At 50.7% G+C, this 20,000-nt stretch overlaps 1 protein-coding gene across 1 annotated transcript in view; it reads left to right on the top strand.

Moving 5' to 3' along the window:
• Window positions 1-1,229: 1,229 nt before the first annotated feature.
• LOC140359294 (SH3 domain-binding protein 4-like) overlaps window positions 1,230-20,000 on the top strand; it is a 33,842-nt gene continuing 15,071 nt past the window's right edge. Inside the window, exons 1-3 of the mRNA XM_072444155.1 lie at window positions 1,230-1,345; window positions 10,058-10,233; window positions 18,828-20,000. The exon at window positions 18,828-20,000 is cut by the window's right edge and continues 1,127 nt beyond it. Coding sequence (XP_072300256.1) covers window positions 10,110-10,233; window positions 18,828-20,000 — 1,297 coding nt within the window. The 5' untranslated portion in view covers window positions 1,230-1,345; window positions 10,058-10,109. The remainder of the gene's footprint in view (window positions 1,346-10,057; window positions 10,234-18,827) is intronic.

Genomic DNA, 20,000 nt, shown 5'->3' on the forward strand with positions numbered 1-20,000 from the left:
CTCCTCCTCCTCTCTCCCTCTCTCCCCTCTCCTCCTCCTCTCTCCTCCTCCTCTCTCCTCCCCTCCTCCTCTCCTCCTCCTCTCTCCTCCCCCTCTCTCCCCTCTCTCTCCCCTCTCTCCTCCTCTGTCCCCTCTCTCCTCCCCCTCTCCTCCCTCTCTCTCCTCCCCTTCTCCACTCTCTCCTCCCTCTCTCCTCCCCTCTCTCCTCCTCCTCTCTCCTCCTCCTCTCTCCTCCCCCTCTCTCCCCTCTCTCCTCCCCTCTCTCCTCCCCCTCTCCTCCCTCTCTCTCTTCCCCTTCTCCTCTCTCTCCTCCCTCTCCTCCCCTCTCTCCTCCTCCTCTCTCCCCCTCTCTCCTCCCCTCTCTCCTCTCTCCCCTCTCTCCTCCCCTCTCCCCTCACTCCCCTCTCTCCTCCTCCCCTCTCTCCCTCTCTCCTCCCCTCTCTCCTCCTCCTCTCTCCCTCCCTCTCCCCTCTCTCCTCCCCCTCTCTCCTCTCTCCCCTCTCTCCTCCCCTCTCCCCTCACTCCCCTCTCTCCTCCCTCTCTCCTTCTCCCCTCACTCCCCTCTCTTTCTTCCCCTTCTCTTCTCTCTCCTCCCTCTCTCCCCTTCTCCCCTCTCTCCTCTCTCTCCTCCCCTCTCTCCCTCTCTCCCCTCTCTCCTCCTCCTCTCTCTCCTCCCCTCTCCTCCCCTCTCTCCTCCTCCCTCTCCCCTCTCTCCTCCTCCTCTCTCCTCCTCCTCTCTCCTCCCCCTCTCTCCCCTCTCTCCTCCCCTCTCTCCTCTGTCCCCTCTCTCCTCCCCCTCTCCTCCCTCTCTCTCCTCCCCTTCTCCACTCTCTCCTCCCCCTCTCTCTTCCCCTTCTCCTCTCTCTCCTCCCTCTCTCCTCCCTCTCCTCCCCTCTCTCCCCTCTCTCCTCCTCCTCTCCCCTCTCTCCTCCCCCTCTCTCCTCTCCCCTCTCTCCTCCCCTCTCCCCTCACTCCCCCTCTCTCCTCCCTCTCTCCCCTTCTCCCCTCCCTCCTCTCTCTCCTCCCCTCTCTCCCTCTCTCCCCTCTCTCCTCCTCCTCTCTCCTCCCCTCTCTCCTCCTCCTCTCTCCTCCCCTCTCTCCCCTCTCTCTCCCTCTCTCCTCCTCCTCTCTCCTCCTCCTCTCTCCCCTCTCTCCTCCCCTCTCCCCTCTCTCCCCTCTCTCCTCCCCCTCTCCCCCCGCTGGTGTCCCCCCCGCTCTGCTCCTTCCTCCGGGGGTGGGCCGTCCAGCTGCAGCCGCCCTTAGCCCCGGACCCTCCGCCGCCTCCCGCCGCCCTCGCTCCGCTGTTCCGTGGGTTAAAACGAGCAGAACGCACCAGCCGCTCCCGGTAAGATCTGTTTTCGTGCTCTCCGTGTTTTGTTCTTCCACTTTGAGTCCGCGGCGCCGCAGAACGAACCGAAGCTTCGGCGTCACGAGCTCAAGTCCAGAAGTTTGTGCCGAGGGTAAACCGGACGTAGCACGGGCGGACGCGAACTGTTTGTGGAGCGTCTGTGTCTGCGGGGCCTCGGGGGTCTCGGGGGTCTCGGCTCGTCCCCGGGGCCGCGTTAGGGCGCTTTTGTCTGGACTTCCCCGCAGCATCAGGGCTAACGTTAGCGTAGCAGCCGTGATGTCATGAGAGCTGTCGCGTCCGTCTCTGAGCTTTCCTGGACTGTCCACATGTCCACATGTCCACATGTCCACATGTCCACATGTCCACTCTGGAGACAACGGGGCGCCGCGGCGTGCGCGTTATTTGAGGAAAACGTGCGGATTTGAGATGGAACGGACCAAAGATCCCTGGTTGCCATGGTTACAGGAAGGCAACAAGAGATGATATTTACTACGAACCAGTTAATAAAGCAGTGCAGTTGTAAGCCTCACTCTGCCTGCCACACGCACATAACATGTGTAAATATATGAATAGTGCCATAAGAACCCTGGGACAAGCCTCTGGAGGATGAACCCGCCTAAGGCCATAAGTCACATGTGATTGTTCCCCACACAAACAGACTTCTTCTTGTAGAATAATGCAATCATCACATTCTTCACTGTAAAGACAATATGATCATCATTTGTGACAAAGTCACTGACGACTGGTCAGACATGTTTGTCTGACCAGTCGAGACCACAAGCTCTGACAATACTTATACTTATACTTATACTTATACTTATACTTATACTTATACACAAAGAGGTGTTGGTCCTATATCCTCCCTGAGTTACAAAGGGCACGACGGAGGCGGGAGAGTTCAGTCTGTGGTTCTGATTCGAACACTTACATCAGACATTCTGCTGCTCAATGTGGAAAATAAAGGCTTGATATTGTTCTATTTTCTAATACAGCTTCTGTCTCAAATGCTCTTGTCCAAGTGCAACTGATGAAAAGAGCTTTAGTAGAGTTTGAGACTTAAAGGCGCAATGGACGATTCTTCGGCGATTTGAGAACTCTGAAGTGCTCATGCCACTCCCCCGTGCACATGCCACTCCCCCGTGCTCATGCCACTCCCCCGTGCACATGCCACTCCCCCGTGCACATGCCACTCCCCCGTGCACATGCCACTCCCCCGTGCACATGCCACTCCCCCGTGCTCATGCCACTCCCCCGTGCACATGCCACTCCCCCGTGCACATGCCACTCCCCCGTGCACATGCCACTCCCCCGTGCTCATGCCACTCCCCCGTGCACATGCCACTCCCCCGTGCTCATGCCACTCCCCCGTGCACATGCCACTCCCCCGTGCTCATGCCACTCCCCCGTGCACATGCCACTCCCCCGTGCACATGCCACTCCCCCGTGCTCATGCCACTCCCCCGTGCTCATGCCACTCCCCCGTGCTCATGCCACTCCCCCGTGCGCATGCCACTCCCCCGTGCTCATGCCACTCCCCCGTGCACATGCCACTCCCCCGTGCACATGCCACTCCCCCGTGCTCATGCCACTCCCCCGTGCACATGCCACTCCCCCGTGTACATGCCACTCCCCCGTGCTCATGCCACTCCCCCGTGCTCATGCAACTCCCCCCTGCTCATGCCACTCCCCCGTGCTCATGCCACTCCCCCGTGCTCATGCCACTCCCCCGTGCTCATGCCACTCCCCCGTGCACATGCCACTCCCCCGTGCTCATGCCACTCCCCCGTGCTCATGCCACTCCCCCGTGCTCATGCCACTCCCCCGTGCACATGCCACTCCCCCGTGCACATGCCACTCCCCCGTGCTCATGCCACTCCCCCGTGCTCATGCCACTCCCCCGTGCTCATGCCACTCCCCCGTGCGCATGCCACTCCCCCGTGCTCATGCCACTCCCCCGTGCACATGCCACTCCCCCGTGCACATGCCACTCCCCCGTGCTCATGCCACTCCCCCGTGCACATGCCACTCCCCCGTGCTCATGCCACTCCCCCGTGCTCATGCAACTCCCCCCTGCTCATGCCACTCCCCCGTGCTCATGCCACTCCCCCGTGCTCATGCCACTCCCCCGTGCTCATGCCACTCCCCCGTGCACATGCCACTCCCCCGTGCTCATGCCACTCCCCCGTGCTCATGCAACTCCCCCCTGCTCATGCCACTCCCCCGTGCTCATGCCACTCCCCCGTGCACATGCCACTCCCCCGTGCTCATGCCACTCCCCCGTGATCATGCCACTCCCCCGTGATCATGCCACTCCCCCCTGCTCATGCCACTCCCCCGTGCTCATGCCACTCCCCCCTGCTCATGCCACTCCCCCGTGTGGACTGATACAACACACACGTGTGTTTGTTTATTAGCGCGATGGATCACATCACATCTCGTCTCCTGTAGATTTCCGTCCACTTCTGCGTCAGCTCCAACTGTCTTTCTCCGTCTTCATTTTGTCCCGTCACTGAGGGAACTATATTATGATAGATCCATGCGCTTAGGCACGCGGAAACGTGGGGACGAGCCGCACACGGCTGCAGGTGAACGAGGCTCTGCAGGTGAACGAGGCTCTGCAGGTGAACGAGGCTCTGCAGGTGCGTTTTATGATTGATACGTGGCAGGACTAATGGACAGTCCACGCCACGAGGAAATAAGACTCAGATTTGGGCCAAAAAAATCGGCCATTCAACGTTTAACATTATGTTAATTATAGCTCTGCACTAATTCAGAATCAGAAAAGGTTTATTGCCAATGAACAAACAGTAATTCACAAACACAGTAACATGAAACAATGATAAACATATATCAAGTCAAAAAGAAAAGCAATTTATATCTGCTATAGGATACAACTAAAAATAAGCTTCTTGTACAAAATTGTACAGTTGAATTTACAAATCTAGTGCACAAAGTGCAGTGGGTGATTGATTCAATTATAGTTAAGAGGGAAAGAAACTGTTCTTGTGGTGGGAGGTTCTAGTCGTGGCCTCCTGCCTGAGGGGAGTGGCCTCTTGTCTGAGGGGAGTGGCCTCTTGTCTGAGGGGAGTGGCCTCCTGCCTGAGGGGAGTGGCTTCCTGCCTGAGGGGAGTGGCTTCCCGCCTGAGGGGAGTGGCCTCTTGTCTGAGGGGAGTGGATAAGTCAGGAAGCACTCTGTATCTGTAACACTCGTTTTTTACACGTAAATCTGTAAAATTGTGTGCATGTATTTTTGTCTTATTAGTGAAGTAGTTTTGTCTCATCGTGCCACGCCCTGTTTCATACATCTTGCTTTTATAACTGTTCATTGTTCTATGTTTTACCAAATCAACAAAGCAAGTTCCTGACCTGAATTTTGTTCACTGGCAAAACCATAAACCTTTTCTGATTGTGAAATGCTGTTAGTGTTTGGTCTTGTTTGGTTGAAATTACATTATTATATCTTGTATTTCAAAAATAGTTTTTCTGCCTTTTATTTTAAATCTTTCAAGCTAATAATTTTGTGAATTTTGAACCCATCCATCCATCTTCTTCCGCTTATCCGGGACCAGGTCGCAGGGGAAGCAGTGACTCCCAGACTTTCTTCTCCCCAGACACTTCCTCTAACTCCTCCGGGGGGATCCCGAGGCGTTCCCAGGCCAGCCGAGAGACATAGTCTCTCCAGCGTTTCCTGGGTCTTCCCCGGGGCCTCTTCCCGGTGGGACATGCCTGAAACACCTCCACCACCAGAACAGATGCCCGAGCCACCTCAGCTGGAGGAGCAGCGGCTCTACTCCGAGCTCCTCCCGTGTGACTGAGCGCCTCACCCTATCGCTAAGGGAGCGCCCAGCCACCCGGCGCTGGAAACTCATTTCGACCGCTTCTATCCTCGATCTTGTCCTTTTTGTCATTACCCAAAGCTCATGACCATAGGTGAGGTCAGAACGGAGATTGACCAGTAAATCGAGAGCTTTGTCTTTCGACTCAGCTCAGACGCTGCACCGATCCAACTGTCAATCTCAAGTTCCATCCACGCTCGGATCAAACCGTCCCAGTGCAGCTGCAGGTCCGGGTTTGATGGAGCCATCAGGACAACATTGTCTGCAAACAGCAGAGATGAGATCCTGTGGTCCCCAAACCGGACACCCTCTGACCCCTGACCACACCCTCTGACGTCTGACCACACCCTCCGACCCCTGACCACTCCCTCCGACCCCTGACCACACCCTCTGACCCCTGACCACACCCTCTGATTCTTGACCACACCCTCTGACCCCTGACCACACCCTCTGACGTCTGACCACACCCTCCGACCCCTGACCACACCCTCTGACCCCTGACCACACCCTCTGACGTCTGACCACACCCTCCGACCCCTGACCACACCCTCTGACCCCTGACCACACCCTCTGACGTCTGACCACACCCTCCGACCCCTGACCACACCCTCCGTGTCCATAAAAACTATGAACAGAACCGGTGACAAAGCGCAGCCCTGAGGAGTCCCTCATGCACTGGGAACAGGTCTGACTCACTGCAGTGACCACAGCTCCTGCTCCGGTCAGACAGGGACCGGACAGCCCTGAGCAAAGGGCCCCGGTCATCCCTCCAAAGGAGATTACCTGACCAGCCAGTCCCTCCCACATTATGTTCAAATGCAGAAGGGTCTGGATACGGACCATTGGGGGGTGTCAAAAAACTCTCCAGCATTAAACGTCTCTCAAATGCGGAAGACATCTCACAAATATTTTCGGAACATTCAGAACAAAATATATAACTTCATTTACCTCAGATTTACAGAGTTTAGTGCTAGACTCAGCAGACGTCGGTAACGTTTCTCAGTATGTGTTATTTTTATTCTTTCCTCGTAATTCACCATGTTTGTTTAGACACGAATGGACAATGCGTTTGTCTGATTGGTTTATCCGCCTGTCAATCACTCCCTTTGGAAATTGTAGCGACTGGTTTGATCTCAGACCCTCACGGTTTTGTAAAGTAGTCTGTCAAAATGTGTCGGGAATGGCTGGTCAGAGAACAAAGGACACCCCGAGGGACGCAGGCGAAAGCCTTCTCCAGATCCACAAAGCACATGTGACTGTGCAAACTCCCATGAACCCTGGAGCACCCGATGGAGAGTCTATAGCTGGTCCAGTGTTGCACCACCAGGACCTAAACCTGCTCCTCCTGAATCTGAGGTTCTATCGGTCAGATTCTCCTCTCCAGGACCTGGAATAGACCTTATGGGAGGCTGAGGAGTGTGATCCCTCTGTAGTTGGAACACACCCTCTGGTCCCCCTTCTTGAACAGAGGGACCACCACCCCGGTCTGCCAGTCCAGAGACACTGTCCCCGACCGCCACGCCATGTTGCAAAGACGTGTCAGCCAAGACAGTCCTACAACATCCAGAGACTTTAGGTCCTCAGGATCTCATCCACCCCTGGAGCCACTGAAGAGTTTAACAACCTCAGTGACTTCAGCTTGGGTGATGGACGAGTCGGCTTCCGAGTCCTCAGTCTCTGCTTCCTCGTCGGAAAACGTGACTGTGGGATTAAGGAGGTCCTCAAAGTTTTCCTTCCACTGTCCGATGTCATCCCTAGTCAAGGTCAGCAGGTCTCCACCCGCACCATAAATGGTGTTGGTGAAGCACTGCTTCCACCCCTGAGGAGCCGGATGGTTTGCCAGAATTTCTTTGGAGCCGACCGAACTCCTCTTAGCCCCAGGTTTTTTCCTCTGCCCGCCGATACTTGTCAACAACCTCAGGAGTCCTCCAAGCCAAAGAGGCCTGATAGGCCTCCTTCTTCATCCTGACGGCATCCCTTACTTCCAGTGTCCACCACAGGGTTTCGGGGGTTGCCGCCACGACAGGCACCAGAGACCTGGCAGCCACAGCTTCGAGCAGCCGCATCGACAATGGAGGTCAAGAACATGTTCCACTCAGTGAGTTGAAGACCATGCTGACAGAGGCTCCGCAAGACTTTCCCATCAGACCCTCACAATGCGTTTGGGTCTGCCAAGTCTGTCCGGCTTCCTCCTCCGCCAGAGGATCCAACTCACCACCAAGTGGTGATCGGTTGACAGCCCTTCACCCGAGAATTACCTGTAGCAATGAGGATCCATTCTTTGTTTGGCATGTTTAGCTTCCAACAGCTTTAGTTTTTTCTTTTTGGCCGAGGCAACAGCCATAACCCTGCCCCTCAAAACTGCCTTTGCTGCATCCCAGAGAATGGATGGGGAAAGTTCTCCATTTCCCACTACATAAGTCTCAATGTCCTTTGTCATAAGTTTTACAAATTGTGGGTCATTGAGTAGACGAGCTTTACCTCTCCAAAGTGTGTTTTTTGTTTCTGTTCCAGATCCACAGTGATAGGACGCAGTAAATAGGAGCATGACCACTTTTTATTGTACCTATGTCTACCTCTATCTTATCTTCATCTATCTCCAGATATTGATAAACCCTACATTATGTAGTAATATAGGACATTTTGTATTTATAGATTTACCAGTACTTTGTGAGCTTGAGACATCCAATGTGGGATGAATATGTAAGTTCCAGTCTCCACCACAGACAAGGGTTCCCTCAGAGTGGTTTGTATCAGATCTATAACTTCAGTATAGAAAGTGAGGTCACTTCCTGGTGGAGCATATACATTTATCAAAGTAAACACACTTCCATTAATAGTTCCTTTGACCAGTACAAATCTGCCATCTTTGTGTTCAGAGATCAATATGGCCACACCCCTCCTATGTTTGCGCCTGAATGAAGAATAGTAAAGTCTGTTATAACCAAATACATTTTGTAAATGTTTGATGTTCTGAGTCGATTAAATGGGTTTCTTGTAGGTATGTAAAGTCAATTTCTTTTTTTCTCATCTTTGTTTGTATCTTCGCTCGCTTAATTGGACCCAGTATGCCATTAACATTGAAAGATAAGATAAGAGAACCTTTATATGTCCCACAATGGGGAAATTTCAGTGTTGCAACACAGTTTTGGAACAAAAGTATAATAGTAATAACTCAGAAATAACTCTTATAATTTTAATAATAATAATAACAACACTCTTATTTACAGCTGGTACAGGACTAACAGTGTTTGTTATAAAGAAATACAGCAGCAGAAGGACAGAGTGTGAAACGTCTGCTTCACACAGCGAGGGTGGATCAGTCACTGAAGCTGCTCTCCAGAGTGGACAGAGTGTCCTGCAGGGGACAGAGTGTCCTGCAGGGGGCGACACTCATGATCCAGCATAGATGTGAGTTTAGCCAGGACCCTTCTGTCCCCCACCTCCTGCACCGAGTCCAGAGGACAGCCCAGGACGGAGCTGGACTTCTTGATGACTTTGTCCAGCTTCTTCTGGCTCTTCCTGTACAGTCTGTGTTATGAGTCCAATCCAGTTTGTGGTTCAGATGAACACCCACATACTCACTCACATATTTAACATGTCGCTTCAATCTGGAATATTTCCAAAGTCTTTAAAAACTGCGGTCATAAAGCCTCTGCTAAAGAAGAGCAGGGGGAGGGGTCAGGGGTCATAAAGCCTCTCCTAAAGAAGAGCAGGGGGAGGGGTCAGGGGAAGTGGTCATAAAGCCTCTCCTAAAGAAGAGCAGTCTTGATGCTGCAGTCCTGAGTCATGACCGGTCCATCTCTAATCTGACATTTTGGGGCAAAGTCCTTGAAAAGGTTGTTTACAACAGTCACAGATTTCCTCTTAATAAACGACTCATTTGATGTTTTTCAGTCAGGTTTTAGACCTCATCACAGCACTGAGACTGCTGTTGTCATGGTGACTGAGACTGCTGTTGTCATGGTGACTGAGACTGCTGTTGTCATGGTGACTGAGACTGCTGTTGTCATGGTGACTGAGACAGCTGTTGTCATGGTGACTGAGACTGCTGTTGTCATGGTGACTGAGACAGCTGTTGTCATGGTGACTGAGACTGCTGTTGTCATGGTGACTGAGACAGCTGTTGTCATGGTGACTGAGACTGCTGTTGTCATGGTGACTGAGACTGCTGTTGTCATGGTGACTGAGACAGCTGTTGTCATGGTGACTGAGACTGCTGTTGTCATGGTGACTGAGACTGCTGTTGTCATGGTGACAAATGACATCCGCCTGAACACTGACACAGGCAAAGCCTCAGTCTTAATTCTGTTGGATCTGATGCTGCTTTTGACACTGTCGATCATGGGATCCTCTTACAGAGACTAGAGGACTGGGTGGGCGTCACTGGCCCCGCCCTAAACTGGTTAAGGTCCTATCTGGAAGACAGGAAGTACTTTGTTGAAATTGGTAGCTGTGTCTCAGACCACATGCACCTGACCTGTGGGGTGCCCCAAGGGTCAGTCCTGGGTCCCCTTCTGTTCAGCCTCTACATGCTGCCGTTAGGTCACATGACACGCAGTGAAAATGTGTCCAATCACAATGATGCAGACGAGTCAGATCTATGTTTCACTGTCACAGGTGACTATGGACCAGTGGATTCACTCTGTCACTGCATCCAACAGATCAGTGTGTGGACCGGCCTCCTGCTGGTGCCAGAGGGCCTCCTGCTGGTGCCAGAGGGCCTCCTGCTGGTGCCAGAGGGCCTCCCGCTGGTGCCAGAGGGCTGGAGGTAATAATGTACTCAGACTTGAACTTTAACAGCCACATCAAATCAATAACATCAGCAGCTTTTTACCATCTAAAAAACATTGTGTGTTTGTGTGTGTTGCAGTGACCATGGCAACCTGCTGACAGACCTGCTCTGCCCAGACAAACTGTCCAAGATGGCGGCTCATCGCATTCGCGCCTCCACCAACTGTAACCCATCCCTGCCACGCTGTCGCTCTGAGGGCACGCTCATCGACCTGAGTGAGACAGTGTCCGAGGCCTCGCTCACCCAGGTCAAAGGTCAGACGTCAGCCCTTCCAACCTCTGTGTGTCAGATGGCCTCCCTTGCTCTTATGTATTTTGTAATACCATCTTTGTCTACTGTCTACTATCTCTTTCCCATTTCTCCCATCTTACCCATTTCTCTCAAATATTGTTCACAATACTTTTCCCCGCACAAGCCTCCTGCTACACCAACAAAAGCCCCACCCCCCATCCCCCCTCGTCTTTCACTTGGTATCTCCCATAGAGAGGATGCACTGGGTCTCCGCGTTGCTGGGACTTATTGTCATATTAAAAATCAAACCAACCCGTGTAAAAACTGCCCCCCCTAGTGCTATTTCTATAGTCACATCACACAGATGGGAAAACAAAATGCGAGTCAGGCCCAATCTGACAAATGTGATTCATTTTCCCTGTGAAAAGATTAAGCCCAGTCTCACTGAAACTAGTCTGAAACTTGCTGTGCTAAATGTCAGATCCTTATGTAACAAATCACTCCTAATTCGGCCAGAGCTGAAGGACGAGAATCGTTCCGTCGAGAGACTTACTATAATTGTGTCGGGCTGGAAAAACCTAAAAATCAGGTAGTAAACAAGGACAGATATGCTTGTGAGTGGTATCGAAAATTAGCCGTGATCATCGAAAAAACAGGAAATTTAGGCGTTGTTTGAAGGCTTGCCACTAGGGATGCATAAATAAACCCACGTTCAGGTTCAAGTCCGGATCCGGTCCGTCGTAGCGGTACACATCCCTACATGCCACGCAGAGGAATTGGCTGATTATCAAATTTCAATGTCTCTAGATGCTGTTTTCAGCAACCCTTTTTTGAAAATGTCAACGAGGTGGCGGCATTTCGATTCAAAATGGTCACTTCCGGTCTGTCAGGGCAATGCTCTAATAATATATCTTACTCGTCTCATTGATCTCTACCACTGTTCCGAATTTTATGAGCATAGGCCAAATTTTACAGTCTAATTTCCTATGTTTTTTTTTTTTTCTAAAGGGCGCTGTAGAGTCAAGTTTTCACCAAGCCGATGGCGTATACACCCCTATGTGGCACTTTTTGTCGACGTTCAGAGGGTCAAAAACGCGATTACAAAACGACCAAAAATAAATTCATAATAATAATATGAAGAAACCGGCGAACAACGCAGAGGATTATTGAATTTCAATTTAATAATCAAAGAGGAAGTGTTAGCAGTCACCTCCAGAGTCTCGCTCTAAAACTTATAAGTTAGAATCTGGGGGTGATAATGGACCCAAAATCAAAAGTATAGTTTCTAGTATGTTCTAGTATAGTTACCAGATTTAGAGAGACTTATTCATGCTTTTATTAGAACATTTTACTGGAGCGCAATTATATGCAAATGTAGTGTTTTGCATTTATAACAGGTTAATTTGCACAATGTGACAAAGTCACGTGACTCTAGCTCGGGAAAAATTAGAATTCCGTTATTATTATTGATTTATTTAATTTCTTCTCCCACAAAACATCCCAAATTTGACCCCTTGAACGGTTATGATAGCGTGATTTTTTTTAGTCTCTGAAATGTTGTAATTTTTACACTCCACCCTTTAACAAACTCCTCCGTAGATAATAGCCCAATCAAGATCAAATTTTGGGAATATCATCTTCAGAAGTGGGGCATCAAAAGTTATCCAATTGCTATCCAAACAAAGTCTCCCTTAAAATCGGACACTCCGAACAAGGGCAAAACTGTCACTCATCTGGAAGAAGAGATCGCTCGACTATCCACCCAACTTAAATAGAAAGAAGAAATGATATCCAAACTGATGGACATAGCCATAGCACACACGGATTGCATCGCTCACAGAGCCAGCATGTACAGTGGTGTGGGACCCGCATGGTTCCCCTCCGCCCTCCTGCTCAACTCCTCTCTCCAGGTTTGCCCGAAATGAGGCAGCGGTACAAAAGACACACTTTGAGCTACACTTGTCACCGGCTCCAGCCGCTCCGGTTCAGACTCTTTCCAGTTTGGATTCGTCTGTTGATTTCCCGGCGCTCCGGGATAGTGTCCCGAGTCACCTGTCCATGAAAACTGAGGATCCGCCTCAGGCTCCGATGCGTCCGAGGCAGCCACCTCCACCTCCACCTCCACCTAAACCTCCTCTGAGTCCATCGGGTTTAAGACTTCTGATCAGCACACAAAATCATCGGCCAGACTAAACGTCATTAGAGAGGCAGTCTTGAGACGATCCAGTGGTGCTCGGGCCTCGGCTCCAGCCTTGCCGCTTTCCCCAGCGCTGCGCCCCCCCTCGCCGCCGTCAGTGGTGTCACGGTCCCAAGCCACGGCACAGCCAATGGCCCCGCAGTCACCAGTGGTGCCACGGCCACAACAAGCCGAAGCACAACTGGTGTTCGTGCCCAAGAACACGCCTCTGCAGCAGGGACCCACTACTGAAGGGTCCGGGTGCACAACCGCATCTGGCCGCAGCCTGGAGCCTCTCAGCTGGAGCCCCCCTTCTCCGGCCACAGCAGCCGGTCCTCACGCCCCTCACAACCTTGTCTTCTTCAAACTATTCAACACACAACTGTCTACAGACTAATGCCCCGTCTAGGTCACTGCAAACAATATCTCAAAATGGAAAAACACAAGAACACTTTTGGAGTGGCTCTAGCGCCCTCTGGCAGTTGGAAATGTGCATTCCGCCCCAAAGTGACTCAAAGACTACACTGGACATGGTTTTCCCTATGAGGCCAATTATAACTACAATAAATCACAGATATACACACTCCATCCGTTAAACTGTAAATCAGAGACATTTAATTCATGTAACACGTGGGAAGACAATAATTAGTTCTTCCAAAACCAAAGTGAAACTAAATCTTTATGTAACAAATCATTTCTTCTCATAATCTTGATTTTATGTTTTCAACAGAAACATGGCTTGATGAAAACACAGGTGATCTAGTTCTTATAGAATCTGCTCCACCCAATTTCAAGTTTGAATCTGAAATATGTAAAAACAAAAAAGTGGAGGTGCAATTTTCAGAGATGAAATAATAAAATGGAGCTAAAACGGTCTCCATCCATTCTCTTCATTGTTTTATACAAGCCTCTCCAGCACTGCCAAAGTTTTATTGAGGATTTTACTGAAATGTTTCCGTCGTATGCACAGACTTTGATGGTTTGGTCATTACAGGTGATTTCAATGTGCATGTTGATAATATTTGTGACAGAAACGCTAAAGAGCTTGATGCTGTCCTTGAAACCTTCAGTCTTACTCAGCATGTGAGAGGCCCCACCCACAGCAAAGGACACACTCTAGGTCTCATAATTACAAAGGGGGTTGATATTTCAAATGTTAATGTGATCGATGTTGCTCTGTCTGATCATTTCTGTGTCTTCTTTGACCTGCTTGTCACTCCTAAACCAGCAGCTGACGCAGCCCTTGTTCAGAGGCTGGTCCTGCAGCTGTTCAGAGGCTGGTCCTGCAGTTGTTCAGAGGAGACACATAAGTGATGGCACAGGTGCACTGTTTATGGAAATTATAAACTTGAAAATGTCTCATGTTCTAATGTAAATGATTTGTTGAACTCTGTTACATCTAGTGTTTTGAATGTTCTGGTTCTGGTCAGGACCCGAGCAGCAGCGTTCTGGATGAACTGCAGCTGTTTTACAGCTCGTTTGGAGAGGCCAGTGAGCGGCCGTTACAGTAGTTCATCATCGGAATCATGAGCCCTAAAATTAACAAAGCATTTTGCTACATCAATCACATGTCCAAATAGTGTTGATAGGGCGAGAGTTTTTTACTAAGTTGTTTCACGGACTTTCCTTGGCATTTTTTAAGAGAGAAGGACGGAATAAAGCCGGAGTTGGAGTTGAATTTAAAAATAAAATTTTATTCTAAATACATTTCTTGGATTCTTAAAATATAGGCCCTACTACCACCTCTCTACATTATCTACATCATTATAGTTATCAATGCAAGACATTGAAAATAATAATATTCTGGAGTAATGATTATTCATTACTTCAGAATTAACTTTTCATTAAACAGGTTTTTTTCCAACAAAAACTGGTCATATTAGACAGAGCAACACACTCTTTGTTTTATTTGCTTTTATTTGCCCACCCTTTTCTTTTTAAAAGTACTCAAACCCTGGAGCTAACAGCTTAGCCCTCGGGGCCCGAACTCAGCCTAGCCGGAGGCAAAAGCCGGCAAAAGTGACAATAAAATCACGAAAACTAACACCAAACCATCATAAAACACACCCACACGGCCCACACAACCCTCGGGTCAGAAAATACAGAACAACACCAAAAAATAAGCCTCAGAGAGGCCGAGAACAACGAACAAGGCGCTAGCCTAGCCTAGCCTAGCTCCCAACTTAGCTCGCGGCTACCACAGGAATAAACAACACGAAGATTCAGACAAAACACCACCCATGAGCAAATAAGGGGTATCCCTTATTTGTTAAGGGATTGTCTGAGGGTTGTCTGATGTGTGTAACCGTGTGTATACACCGTGTATGCACACGGTTACACGGTGTATACACACGGTGTATACTTTGTGAGGTTACACACATCAGACAACACATCCAACACATGAATGATTGAGGGAGAGTGGTTGCTTGCGCGCCGGGGCTCTGGCCAGCTCCGGCCAGCGACCAAAGTGATCTCGCCGTTGACGTTGGCAGGCTCGCAAAACAACTTATATAAAACCTCTCGCCTAGCCTGGGAAAAGTAGTTATAGCTGGAGACTTTAATATCCACGTGAACATGAGTGATGACTCTCTCAGTAACGCCTTCAGCGCCTTGTTAGACAGCATTGGTTTCACTCAGAATGTAAATAAAGCGACTCACACTCATAAGCACACTCTGGATCTTGTCCTAACGTATGGAATAGAGACCATTGTATATATATATATATATCGCAGGGATGACCAACTAGTCAGAGACTAAGAGCCACATTTTTTACTGCGTTACCGCAAAGAGCCACATCATACACATGGCACACATGAACATCACCCCATCCCTTCCTCTTACACAAACACCTCTGCTCAGCCAAATTATTATTATTATTAACAATATCATGTCACACACCAACATGATAATGACAGAAATTGACTCCTACAGCACTAAGACCACAAGCCAGTCATTTTCAACAATGAACATTGTGTCTCACACAAACTCTCAGTTCAACAAAGTCCAAAATCAAAAATCATCATACCATATTGAAGTTCAATATTGGTGGTTTTCTTTTAGGGGTATTTTGGACGGGGTATTTTGAAATGTGGACGGGCATTTTCGAGTGCAAGGACGGGGTCATTTTTATTAATAAATCTCAGAAAAAAGGGAATATTATCATTAAATCGGGCCAGGAAGCATTTGATTAAAGTCCGCCTCGGCCCGCGCCATGACAGTTACTGTTTACAAGTGAAAATTTGCATGCTGCGCGTTGATTGGTCGACAGAGTTTGTGTGCTTGGCTCTGATTGGCTGCCGAGCCGTGGTCCGGAAAATGTTGAAGCTCCACTTTGTGAGAGGCGCAGGAAAGTCATTATGATGAGACGCGTGCGGTCGAGCGGCGCACGCGCGGTGATCTAGATCCCCGTGCGAGAGCGCCGTCTGCACAACACAAACACTAATGTTGATATGAACGTAAAAGAGCCGCACGAAACCAGGCAAAGAGCCGCGGGTTAGCCAGGCCTGGTCTATCGTGTTTGTTGATCTGAAGTTCTATCGTTTGTCACTCACTCACGCGGCAGAGGGAGCGGGCAGTGGGAGCGGGCGCGCGGCAGAGGGAGCGGGCGCGTGGCGTGAGCGGGCGCGTGGCAGAGAGAGCGGGCGCGCGGCGTGAGCGGGCGCGTGGCAGAGAGAGCGGGCGCGCGGCAGAGTGAGCGGGCGCGCGGCGTGAGCGGGCGCGTGGCAGAGGGAGCGGGCGCGCGGCAGAGGGAGCGGGCGTGCGGCGTGAGCGGGCGCGCGGCAGAGGGAGCGGGCGCGCGGCGTGAGCGGGCGCGCGGCAGAGGGAGCGGGCGTGCGGCGTGAGCGGGCGCGTGGCAGAGAGAGCGGGCGCGCGGCAGAGTGAGCGGGCGCGCGGCGTGAGCGGGCGCGTGGCAGAGGGAGCGGGCGCGCGGCAGAGGGAGCGGGCGTGCGGCGTGAGCGGGCGCGTGGCAGAGGGAGCGGGCGCGCGGCAGAGGGAGCGGGCGTGCGGCGTGAGCGGGCGCGCGGCAGAGGGAGCGGGCGTGCGGCGTGAGCGGGCGCGTGGCAGAGAGAGCGGGCGCGCGGCGTGAGCGGGCGCGTGGCAGAGAGAGCGGGCGCGCGGCGTGAGCGGGCGCGTGGCAGAGAGAGCGGGCGCGCGGCGTGAGCGGGCGCGTGGCAGAGAGAGCGGGCGTGCGGCGGGGCTGAACCTCGGACATGCCGTATTGTCGTATTTATTGTAGCAGCGCCGTGTCAATTATAGCCAGGGCCGTACACAAAAAAAATGCGTGTATGTCAAAAATTTATTTTGACATACACTGTTTTTATAAACTGCATTTTTAACATTGGAAAGCACTTTGAAATACGCTTTGTACGAATTGTGCTCTATAAATAAATTTGATTGATTGATTGATTCCCGACTGATGATTTACTGCATGTCTTCCTATCTCTCTCATTTCACCCTGGAGAGACTCAGACACAAGACACAGAAAAGATTGTTTAGCGAGCTTTATTACGGCGGTTATTTGGCGCTCAGACCCCGGCGGAAGACATAGCAATCATGGGCATTCCATAATCTATTTGTATTAGACGTCTCCCCCCGGAGCCTGGAGACTGATGGTGGTAGATGTGGAGAGAAGGTTGAGGATGAGGGGAATGCAGAGGAAGAGCAGGGGAGGTGGTGGGTCGCAGTACGGTCTGAAGCGGCCGAACCATCTGCCTGAGGGCTTAAATGCGACCGCCTGGGCGCTGATTGGAGCGGGGAGGAGTGACTTGAGAGCGTTGATTGGGGATGAGGAGCAGGTGCGGGGGCCATGGTACAGACGTCCCCTGTCCTTCCACCCTCCTTCTGTCCTTACACCCTCCTTCTTGGCCAGGAAAAACTGCATAACCTCTTTGGGATAAAAACAGAAACCTGGAAGAGTCCATGGTGAAGTGAGGGATCTGACTCTCACAGACGGACAGGCGGACGCCGCTTGAGTGCGATGATGGAGCTGGGGAGAGGGGTCCTTCCATGGAGGCCGACGCCGATTTGAGTTAGGTCTTCCAGGTGAATTTACGCTGGCTTCATTCCCCATTTCATCCTGTCAAATACAAATCCTACGGCAACAACAACAAAAACGGAACTCGCGAAAACATCCGTTGCGACCTGACTCGACATCACCGCCTATAGCAAAATGATTAAAATTATGAAATGAGACCTGTCAACACAACACCTTCCACATCTAGAGACATTAATATGGTTTCTGGTGTAAGTTTGAGCTGATTAACCAGGAAGTCCGTAACAGATTGTTGTTTGATGGTTCTGGAATGCCGTTGAAGATTAGATTGTCTCTCATGCTGCGTGACTGTAGATCCAGGATGGTTTCTTGCATTGCTTTGTTTTCGGCAGTGAGGGTGGTGAGTTGGGTCGTTACGGTGGATAGTTTGGGGGTAAGTCTGTCCATAAAGATTTATATTGATTTGTTTTCTTTTGTGAGTGAATCGACTTGTTGTTGACTGTATTCCAGGCTATGGCAAAGGTTTTGGAATTCTTTCTGCAGTACTTCGATTAGTGAAAGTCCGGAAGCTACGTTGGATAAGCACTCGTTTATAACCAGTTTGTTGGAACAGCAGTTTGTTTTGAGTTGATGGAGGGGACGATTAGGAAGTATCAGTTGGGGTGGGTGACTCAGAAGTGCACGTTTTCTTGCTTAGCGTAACCGGCCCATAGTACAGAGTCCACTGTAGCATTCGTTGATGTAATCTTCCAAGTGGTCCAAGCCTGATTGGTAATCTGGTGGAATCACCTAAGCAAGTTCCTATGTTTGTGAATTCTGTTCATTGACAATGGCAATAAACCTTTTCTGATTTTGATTTTGAATCTAGGTCTTGATTGGATGATGATGTGTCGAGGGAAGGAAAATACCAGGAAGACAGAAACATTAGGGAAAGTGTGTTTTCGTCCTAGCAGCAGTGCCATGTTGAATCATGCACCACCTCGTTATGTTGTATTCACAGCAGCGTCAGGCACAAATCCAACGCCAGGCAGCGTGCTTAATGTTTTCAATACGTCCATGTCCATAATATGCATGCACTGCGTGGCTTTAGCATTAGAATTACAAGCGAGTCTCGGTTGCTGGGTGACAGAGTGGCTCAGTGGGCTTTACCCATTTCTGCATGGCCTTTGCGGTCCACAGAGGCTACACAGAGACAAGCGATACAAAATGTATAAGAGCTTTGTCAAAGAAAGCATCAAAATATACTATTCAGGAAATGAGTATCTGATGCTGCTCGGCTATATAGTTTTTGATTGGTCATCCGAGTGTCACTGGTGTTTCATTGTTGGTAATGATACTTGAACAGCGCATGTGATTCATTCAGTGCTTAAGCACAGCCTCTGGCTGTCAGTAGGGATGAAATGGAACCCTTGGTTTATTCTCTCATGCATCTCTCCTTCTGTTTACAGTGCCTTCTCCCAGTGCCTTGCGGTTGGACTCCACGGCTTCCTTTGGCACAGCCCGAGAAGTGGTGGCCATAAAGGACTACTGCCCATCCAGTTTTACCACACTCAAGTTCTCCAAAGGGGACCGGCTGTATGTGCTGGACTCTTCCGGAGGAGAGTGGTGGTATGCGCACAACAACACTGAGATGGGCTACATCCCCGCAGCCTATGTCCAGCCCCTCAACTACCGTGACTCCTTCAGCGACAGCGGCATGATCGACAGTCTGGGAGACACCAGCGAGGACCCTGCCAAAGAGCTGGACCTTCTAGGAGAATGGCCGGGCATTATCTTCAAACCACAGTTCCAAAACCCTTTCACGCACACCGCCACAAACCCTTTCCTCAACACAGAGACCTCACTGGACCAGAACAGTAACCAAAAGTCTGTAGACCTGCTGTTCTTTGACCCTCCAACCGTGTCAGACTCTGGAAACAGTATTCTGAACTTGTCCAGCCCTCTAACTCCGGCAGAGCTTGGCCCATCTCGATGTAGGGACAACCCGTTCTTCAGGAGCAAGCGTTCGTACAGTCTGTCGGAGTTGTCCATCCTGCAGTCTCAGTCCGATAACCCTCAGATGTCCAGTGGTTTCTTCGGAGCTTTGAAGGCTCCGGCACCCGAACAGTTCCAAAGCAGGGAGGACTTCAGGGAAGCATGGCTTACCCATCGCAAACTGGCCAGATCTTGTCACGATTTGGACTCCATTGGACAGAATCCCGGCTGGGGTCAAACGCAGCCAGTGGAGACTAACATCGTTTGTCGGTTGGATTATTCCGGCGGCGCTGTCCAGCTTCCAGAGACAAACATCAGCATCTACATCCCAGAAGGCCACGTTCCACTAGGAGATACTCAGCAGATCTCCATGAAAGCCTTACTAGACCCACCACTGGAGCTGAACAATGACCGCTGTACCACGATCAGCCCAGTGGTGGAGATCAAGCTCAGCAACATGGAGACCAAAAACACATTGATGTTAGAGATGAAGGTGTCCGTGGTTGTGAAGATGGAAAGCAGGCAGACTACAGAGATTCTCTGTGTGCGAAGCGACTGCAAGGAGGGCCCCTACACACTTGTCCCCCAAGCCTACATGTATGGAGACACAGTCCAAATTAGCCTGGACAACCTGGAGCCCTGCATGT

The sequence above is a fragment of the Eucyclogobius newberryi genome, unplaced genomic scaffold (assembly GCF_026437365.1).
Source record: "Eucyclogobius newberryi isolate DKJ021-1_F unplaced genomic scaffold, fEucNew1.0.hap1 SCAF_14, whole genome shotgun sequence".
In the NCBI taxonomy this organism is placed as follows: Eukaryota; Metazoa; Chordata; class Actinopteri; order Gobiiformes; family Gobiidae; genus Eucyclogobius; species Eucyclogobius newberryi.